Below are 9,283 nucleotides of genomic sequence, written 5' to 3' on the forward strand. Positions count from 1 at the left end.
TGCAAATATTTCAGATCTTGAACCAATTGGTGAAGTAGATGACCATTGTGCAACTATGGCACAAGTATTGTGGGACTGGATCAACTTTTTTTCTCAAAAAAAAAAAAAAGTAGAACTCGCACAAGTATGCCGCTATCTACCAAATTCTCACACTAACCAGTCAAACAGATTGAGAACAGAGAAGCATTAGGCTAGCCCCAAAGTGAGATTCCAAAATTAAAATATTGGGTGCCTGGGTGCAGACGCACCACAGTTTATGACCTCTGCTTGCAACAACCAAAGAGATTTGGTGGGAAAAAAACATTGGCTCAAGTAAAAGTGTTGAGCCAAGCCGGGTGATCTCACATAACCTATACATCCTTCTGTTATAACTAAATGAAATCACCACTGCAGAAGCCAAGGGTGCTTTCAAGTTTATTTCAGCTAAGGGTGTGTTTGAATCCGACTGCTAAAATTTAGGAGGTGTGTCGAGAAGATGTTGCATAGAGTATTCGGATACTAATAAAAAAAACAAATTACATAATCCGTCAGTACTCCACGAGATGAATTTTTAAGCCTAATTAATCCATCATTAGCACATGTTTACTATAACAAAACATTGTCAAATCATAAACTAATTAGGCTCAAGATTTGTCTCGCAAATTAGTCGCAAACTATGTAATTAGTTTTATAATTAGTCTATATTTAATACTCCATGCATGTGTCTAAACATCCGATGAAATAGTGACTAAAATTTAAGAGGAGCACCCCTAAACAAAGGAACCTATGGTGAACGAAACCAACTGTACACTTGAATATACAATGAATCGGTAAACAGGGAGGTGACTGGTGAGCCTAAGGGGATCAGTAACTCTTCCAAGAGGCCGCCGCGGCCAGCACTAGACCTGCGGCTTGACAATCCTCACGCTGCTGTAGAAGCGCTTGAAGTCTTTAATAGCCTGCTCCTCGATCTGGATAGAGCGGATGGAGGATGGAGCATCAATCTCTGGCCTGAACCAGCGGTTGGGTACGTTGTCTTTCACACCAACCTCTGGTGATCCGTCATGGTGCGGTATAGAGAAGCCTGATGTCTGGGTTTTCGGGCTGTGGGAGATGCCATGGTGCCGTTTCTCCTGAATAAAAATCATTTGTTAGTTAGAATTTTCACAGGGGAGAATACTAAAACAGTCCTGGATGAAAATGAAAACACTACCTGCTGCATTTGTATGTCCCTGAGCGAAGGACGTGATACATTGGGTGAGGTAGCAGAAGATGACCATGGTGGTGTGCTCTGGTCACCTTCAGAAGAAGGCACCGCACGAGCAGGTGTGACAGCTATTGGGCTTGAATGTGAATCTGGAATGAATGAAGAAAGTCGCACACGCCCAGCACTATCAGGTGAGTTCTCATAGCGGTCTTTTGCCTTAGCCGAAGTAGGCTCATTTGTTTTACTCTGCTCGCTTTGGATATCTCGAAGAGAAGCAGGTCTCTTGGTTATCTTTGCACCACCCCAGGCAGGTCCTTCAGGCTTTGGTGTGATAGGCACAACAGGGGCAGGGAGGCTTGGTTTTGGGGTGTCATCGAGAGCACCACTCAGAAACAAGGACAAGCCACCTTTCCTATTCTTCTTTTTTGATGAAGTTGGTTGGGAAGGTTTCTTCTCCAATGGAGAAGCAATGTCTTTTGTGTTGCTGAAAGCGGCAGCCTCTATATGTTTGATTGGATCAGCAGCATACGCCTCCTGCTTCAATGTAGATACAGTTTTATTAGCAATTATGCTTTCTGAAGATAGCCAAATGAATCCAAGTAGCAGAATAGAAACTCAAAGCATTGTGGATGAATGCAAAGTGTAGTGTAACTAAAGATAAAAAGGTACGAGATTCCACATAGGGAGAAAAAATACTTGGCCTTCCATGCAAGTAAAGCACAAAACAGGTGCTAAAAGAATAAAGCATGGGACACCCTCTCAACTTTACATCTTACTACTTGTAAGACTACAAAATAGAAGTCACAAGAAAAACAGGGATCCAAAATAATAATAATAATAATAGTAAAACAGAATAGTCACAAGAAAAACAGGGATACAAAATAATAGTAAAATAAGAGTATAAACTAATACTTTGAAATTGCTAGCTCCTACAATATAAACATCTAGGATGATATTAATAAACATGTCTGCACAAAAAAAAGAAAAAGAAAAAAAAGAACCTACAAAAGGCAGAAACCATATAGAATCATTGGATGAGTGCAAACACAACAGAATCTAACCTTTTCAGCAGATATATTGACTGGTAGAACTTCTTGAAGATCCATAATGGGGATTTGTTGCCCAGGCTCACTTTTCACGGACAGAGTCTGTGTAGCCTGCTTGTTCTTTCTCTTCTGTATCTTAGAAACCTCAGGTTTTCTGTTTGTCCTACCATCTGCTGGACAAGCAGAGGAAGTTGAGTATGCCTCTGAGGGAATGCCAAGTTCAGCAAGTTCACCTTCAAGGGCAGCCCTAGACTCGAGCTTCGCTAGCTGCTGATTGTCAAGCTGATGACCTGCAAGTTGTTTAGCCTCAAGAATCTCAATTTGTTGCAGCTTCTTGCGAAATGCTCTGATCTGCTTAGAGACAGCTTGTTCAGCAGTGCAGTCTTTCTGAAGGAAGTTGTCATGACTTGACATTGCAGATGGCCTTGATGATCTCCCACATTTACAGGGCTTAGGGAATTCTCTTGCTTCATCTTCCTCTACATCACTGTCAATGACAGCAGGATAGGTAGCTGTCATTGTGGGAAGACGGCGCTGACTCCAAGGCTCCGAGGATTTCTCATCTAGCAGTTTCTCTAAGTTCACAAGAATTTCAGGATAAGCATTCATAATTGAAGGAGCTCCCACTGTGAAAATGTAATCGAGGTTGCGAATAGCTAAATCCTGCAGGATATTCAACAACAGAGTCTCAGCAACATCTATATCTATATGGAATTTCACAAGCAACAGTTGCATTGAAGAAAGATAAACACAAAACATACATTAACAGAAGGATTAGAGCTTGTAAGCTGCAGCACAACAGTGCATTATAAATTTATGCCATTACCTCGCAATGCTTCTTGAGCTCCTTGGCTTCCAAGGAATCAGCAACTTCAAGAAGTTGTATTGCGTTTTTTGGCTCCAATAAATACTCAACTGCAACCTTCTCACAGAGGCTTTTCAAGCTAGGCACACCTTTGCTCATTTCACCGCTGCTTCCTGATAAACCACTGCTGGGCTCAACATCATTAAACAGGATATCTTCATCCAACTCTTCTGTTCCACTGTTCCATTCTAACATGGATTTTATGCCTTGGCTTTTAGGTTTGGGCGGATACTCAGGATGGTATATACTTGAGAGCACAAGCATGTGTGTTTCACCGACACAAACAGATGTTGCTCGCTTAACACCATGCACCCGAGTGAAGATTGGCGTTTCATCCTTACGTTTCTTTGCATCCCACATGAAAACATCACCAGTTGATGTAGCCACAGCTGTCCAGTACTTTCCAGCCGAGATGTTCACAATATTCCTTCCACACATTGAAAATATCTGTACAGAGATGATGTTATGCAAACATGAACAAGTTCCTGCTATACCAATTAAGACCTTAGCAGGTAAGAAACCAAACCTGCTGGCATTTTAGATCAGGATCTGACGAAACCCAGTAGAAAAGAGCACCATCAGCTGTTAAAGCAGTACTGTGCGTTGTTCCAGCAGCCACTGAAATCACTTGAAGTCGTTCCATACGATGAAACTTTAGGTTTGTATTCCCACCCTTCTTAAGGCATCGAGCTACTACGACACGCCGTGGGGTGACAAGGCGATGGCCCCAAGTGAACACCTGAAAAAATGGATTAAATCAATATATCTGTTCAATTATCATAATGCAAGAAAAATGTGTAAAAATCAAGCTTCAAAGAATACCAACTTACCTCCCCATCAACTCCTAACACTATTGTATGATATTTTGCTGCAGATACACTTCTAAATACTTTTCCTTTCAAGTACTCCACCATTCTTGGAATACAATTTGATGCTGAGTTTGAAGTGCCATATCCTAGCTGGCCCTCCTTATTGCAACCCCAGGTGAATACTTCGCCAGTATCAGCAACTGCAGCGGAGTGCTTGTTTGCAGCAGCTACAGAAATTATCCTTTGCTTGAGCGAACTAACACGCCTTGGTGTTGGTTGGGTATCAACAGAAGGGTAACCAAGCTGACCCTCTGCATCGTTCAGAGGATTTTGTTACAGACCACAAGGGGAAAATAATATTAGTAAGGACAAAAAGGACATGAATTATGTGCCCAAGGTTCATGTTGCCTAAAAATGCATTTCAAATGCACCACACATACCTCTATTTGATCCCCAGGTAAACAATTCCCCCGTCTCTGTAGCAATCACAGTATGATGTTTGGCTGCAGCCACAAAATTAACTCGTTTACGGCCTAATCCTACTGTCACTTGGCGAGGGGTAATCACAGCAGTTGTCTGGCCACTGTAACAGAATAACAGGTTTCATAAACTTACTCAACAATGAGGAAAATTTTACACAGGAAAAGAGACATTACTGCTCGATTACTTTGGCTAACAATTAAGCCAATTTAGTCTTCATTAATACTCATCACATTTGACTTTGAACAGCTTCAAGTCTTCGATGCATTTCTTTGATCACTATTTCTTTGCAAGTAATAAACAATTTAAAAGCCATTGCTGTTTGTAGTTTTTAGGGTTTGACTAAATTTCTGTGACTGGAGGGAGTAGCTAATCCATCGGTACTAACAGAAGTGGTGAGGAAACAATTTTCTGATCTGTTAAGAAACAACTCATTTTCACATCATGCAATTGCTCACCTGTGAATATCTGGATGACCAAGACGACCACCTCGACCAAATCCCCATGTGTATAGTTCGCCATCAGAACTAACTGCTACACTATGGAACTTCGATGCAGCAACTGTTTTGATATATGATCCATGCAAGGTTTCTACTTTGCATGGTAGTTTTTGCATGTGGGCATTGCCAGTTCCCAGCTGATAATTTGTCCCACTTCCCCAACTGAAGACTTCCGTTGCAACTAAAATGAAAAAAAAAAGAGATAAAAACTTCCATAAAGCAAGCCAAATTGCCAAGAGGGCATCAAACTATGTAGAATTTAAGTGAACCATTTCCTGGGACAGAAGAAAGCTACCTGCATCCGGAAAATCTCCATTCGCCTGTGATACTGGACAGGAGAGAAGGTCAACAGGTGTACGGCCCTTAGTGTCCTCCAAAGTGAGGGAAGCACCAAACTGTAAAAGAACACCAGCAATACACAGGTGACCAAAATGAAGCGCTCTATGCAGGCTACTCCAGCCAGATTCTCCATCCTGCAACAGTGGAAATTTTAGTGAGAATTTACACACAAAACCTCAAGCAAGCACCAAACTAAAGAAAATTTTGATAATTAAAATGAGTTTATCCGCATGATGTTCTGTACAAAACAACATTTGTGTGTTTTTTCAATTGTTGTAGTGGCTTGATACAGCTGAGGCTGTTACTGGGATTATAACTAAAAGAAAATAATGCTCAAAGCAAAGATAAACAGAGGAAGCACCCTAAAAGGTATAGTGCATACCCTTGCATCTGGGTCAGCACCAGCATCTAGGAGTCTCCTCACAATGGGTAGATGGTTTCTCCATGTTGCAAGGTGGAGGGCACTAAGGCCAAATGCATTTCTACCATCAATGTTCCCACCACTCTTTTTCAACAAGGCCAAAGCAGATTCTACTTCAGCTATTGACCCTTGTTTGGAAACAAGGCACAGATCCTTAAGAGAGCTTCCAGGAGAAGGTTTGCGGACAGCTGATTGCTTTGATGTTCCTGGTGGAGATATCGAAGTCTCCATGAAATTTCTGGAACACACACAGTATCTACATGATTATTGAGGCAAATAAGTACTCCATCAAAATAACATTAGAAAATCATTTTTCCTAAATGTGAGAGTACCTGAAAGAGCAGGCCAACTGCTGAACTTCTTCGCACTATCTGGACTGTTTCTTACTGCTAATGTTACAGCTGATGTTGTTCTTAATAGAAGTACAGTTCTGGTGTAATTACAATCGTATATCTACCAGGAGAAATGCTTAAGTGGACATCATCTCCATTATCTAAGACAGTTTCGCTATGCTAAGAAACTACCCACATAACCTAAAATAGCATGGTGCTATAGCTTCATTTTGAGTAAAATTATTATTATTAGAGAGCCGCGAGCTACGAGGCCATTGTCATGTCAAGACTTGATGCTAAGTAGAGAACCACTATAGAGTATACATCAACCTGCATGATGAGTAAAATGGATGCAAATGAGTAAACGATATAATGTGAGAAATTATAATGCCATTAAAATAATGAATGCTCTGAATTATATGCCTGATAAACTGGAAAGTGAACTAGTTTTTAAGAAATGCAAAAACAATCAATCATACAAAATGAAATTGACATAACTCCGTTAGAGAATGCACATCCAAGTTTTAGAATCAATTTGCAACATGGAAAAATTACATTGCTGATTGTCAAGCATAAAAACAACATTTCTGATAAGAATAAGAAGTCTTTCAACAAAAGGTAAACGCCTTCGCCTTCAAGTCTTGGGATTATGCATCTTATGCAATTCTATATTTTCAATCAAAAGTTGACCTACCACAGCAAACTTATAAATATGCACCCAACTTGGATAGAGAAATAGAACTTTCCCTTGACACCGACCTGTGCTTTTGCAATCATGGTCTTATTTCGCAGAAAAGGAATCATATCTAGCGCTGATGTGAATGATAAACTAACACATCTATTATAGTATCAAGACCATGGAACAGCAGGTGGGTAAAAATCGAACATCACTAGTAACATTTCTTAGTACTAGCATCGAACATGGGAGTCAAGTCGGTAATAGTGAAAAAAAAACAAAGGAAGAAATCAGAACAGAAACGAAAGACATACTTGTAAAATGCCCCCAACCAAATGCTAGCTACTATACACATTTTAATTGACAATACATACATGGCATGAAATTAACACAAGAAAGAATGTCTAACAAATACTACCTGAAATTAATAACGTATCATCGAATCAATTCAGGACTCAACCATCAATTCCGCATGTATAGACAATAATTATGATACACGCTGCACCATCCTTCTCAGGACGAACTGAACAAATCCGCACAAATCCCCCGAGAAAAAATAGCAAGTAATAGCACTCCAGCACGCTGCCAAACAAACTGGACGGCTGGAAGCATCCACCCATCCAGCCCCAGGAAGAAAGATTTGGTTTTGACCGCTCGCGGCAACACAGAAGATCCCCGCGAAACATCAGGAGCAAAGCAATCAAGATGGGACTTCCTTACCAGCAAAAGAAATAACCCGGATTTGCTGGATCTGAAGAGCGTGCAGAGGTTGGGGGGAAGAAAAGGAATGGCAGCCTCTGGATTGGACCTCCCCTGCACAGGCTCCTCAAGAACGCATCTTTGGCTCTTCGCCCCGGCTCTCCTCCCTACCTACCTCTCCCTCGCTAGGCTCCGTGAGGGAGGGCAGGCTTGCGTTTATCAGGGGAGGGTCGGGTACTACGGGATCTCCGGGACGGGGAATATGCCTCCGGCTCCGGGGCTCCGCCGCAGGAACTGCTATTTTTTCCTCGTGTGTGTGATCTTCTTGGGCTGGGAGTATTTTGAGGAGAGGGAGATACGGTGATTATACGTGAACGGGAATTTGAGATGATACACGGTATGTGATCGGAAAATTTTGAGGATGGGAGGAAGGAAACGAGCTTGTTGGTTGGAGTTATTTAGAGCAATTTTTTTTCGTTATGGCCCCCTGTTTATTGACAATTGATGTAGGTAGCCTCAGAAGAGGATGTCCACAAACATCCCAACAGAAACTTTCTTGTTCCAACTTAAATTAAGTTGTGGGTATGTTTTTTTTCGGACGGCTGGCGCCCGGACGTCCGATCTGGGACGCTAGCGTCGTCCGAACAGTGCCACACAGCTACGAGCGAGCGCCCTAGCGCGTTGGGCTAGTGAGCGAGCACCCTAGCAGTGGGCCTGCACCTCCCCAGACGTCGCCTACGCCGCCCCAAACGTCACTCCCGACATCAGCTGAAACCTTATCTACTTTTGGAACATCCAGATGCAATATACAAAAAAAAGACAGATGAAATACTTGAAACAAGCTCTGCAACACTTGTGAAAACGTCTGAAAACACTTGAAAACCATTATAAACATATACGACATCCAGATGAAAACACTTGCAAACATACGTATGAAACAATTGAAACATATGCATCCAACATGCATGTATATGCAACATCCAGATCTATTTTTGCAACATCTAGATAAACACTTGCAACATACATCTGGAACATATGAAACACTTAGAATATACACTTGAAACATACGTGTATAGCCATTACAACATTGCAACATCCCGATCTACTTTTGCAACATCGATATATAACATTTGCAACATACCTCTAAAACACCTAAAATACTTGAAACATACTCTTACAATATGCGCTTTCAGTGCAACATCTACTTGCTACTTAGACGAATGGAGGCTCGTCGACGTGTAGCTCGACGCCAGTGCGGAGCTCGATGCCACAGAGGTTGCCAGTGCGGACCTCATCGGTGGCACGGATCTCGGTGGTGCAGAGCTCACTAACAACAAGCGGTTCGCCGACGGTAGTGCACGTAGAGCTCAACGACGACGCGTGGATGTCGGCGGCGTGGAGCTTGCCGACGACACGGTGCGACGCGCAGAGAGGGGGTGGGTATGGTCATGACACGCGCGGGGCGGGTGGCTGTGCGAGTTCAAGGCGATAATAAGGAGATGCATAGGCTCTAAGACATCCTTCCTCTCTCTCTTGCTTTAAATGGAGAGATGGAGGAGAGAGACGAGATGGAACCAGAGAGATAAGTCTAAGTGGCCAGATATTTGTATAGTGAAAAAAAATACATGGATCACGTAAAGCCACTTAGCGACCGACGTCCATGCGCAGATGCCCGCGGTGGAGCGTTTCCGAATTAGTATTGGCAACCAAAAGATAAGGTTTATGAAATAATACTCTAGCTAGCTAGCAACAAGAATGGGAAGCGAGAAAGAAAGCTTTCAACGTGAGGGCCTGGCCGGCCTGCAAAGGCCAAGAAGCTCCAAGAATGGTTCACCATTCGTTGTATATTCTTGAGGAGACGATGGCTTGCACGTAAACTCTTTTTGTTCGCCTCAATGATCTCTAGGGCATATCTAGTATGCAGTAGCAG

The 9,283-nt window shown here is 42.3% G+C and overlaps 1 protein-coding gene across 3 annotated transcripts; it reads right to left on the minus strand.

Annotated features, from left to right (window-relative positions):
• Window positions 1-774: 774 nt before the first annotated feature.
• LOC136541473 (uncharacterized) lies at window positions 775-7,765 on the minus strand. Of its 3 annotated transcripts, none has more exons than XM_066533374.1 (12): window positions 7,375-7,765; window positions 5,979-6,308; window positions 5,608-5,884; window positions 5,182-5,359; window positions 4,845-5,067; window positions 4,347-4,489; window positions 3,928-4,217; window positions 3,624-3,836; window positions 3,059-3,544; window positions 2,248-2,895; window positions 1,193-1,720; window positions 775-1,112 (listed from the first exon to the last, which is right to left on the minus strand). In XM_066533374.1, exons 3-12 carry the CDS (start codon window positions 5,875-5,877, stop codon window positions 879-881), a joined length of 3,213 nt encoding a protein of 1,070 aa, XP_066389471.1. In that variant the 5' UTR covers window positions 5,878-5,884; window positions 5,979-6,308; window positions 7,375-7,765; the 3' UTR covers window positions 775-878. The 3 variants fall into 3 exon arrangements, with proteins under 3 accessions (XP_066389471.1, XP_066389469.1, XP_066389470.1); XM_066533372.1 differs by having other exon boundaries at window positions 1,193-1,723; XM_066533373.1 differs by having other exon boundaries at window positions 1,193-1,723; window positions 5,608-5,902.
• Window positions 7,766-9,283: the final 1,518 nt, after the last annotated feature.

This window comes from Miscanthus floridulus, chromosome 3 (assembly GCF_019320115.1).
Source record: "Miscanthus floridulus cultivar M001 chromosome 3, ASM1932011v1, whole genome shotgun sequence".
Lineage (NCBI taxonomy): Eukaryota > Viridiplantae > Streptophyta > Magnoliopsida > Poales > Poaceae > Miscanthus > Miscanthus floridulus.

What these genes read in the sequence shown, in the direction of transcription:
- LOC136541473 (XM_066533372.1), bottom strand. Translation starts at nt 5,877, where the DNA reads ATGGAGACTTCGATATCTCCACCAGGAACATCAAAGCAATCAGCTGTC. An exon ending in TCAATATATCTGCTGAAAAG is followed by an intron (nt 1,724 to 2,247) that starts GTTAGATTCTGT and finishes TCTACATTGAAG; the next exon opens with CAGGAGGCGTATGCTGCTGA. An exon ending in GGGACATACAAATGCAGCAG is followed by an intron (nt 1,113 to 1,192) that starts GTAGTGTTTTCA and finishes ATTTTTATTCAG; the next exon opens with GAGAAACGGCACCATGGCAT.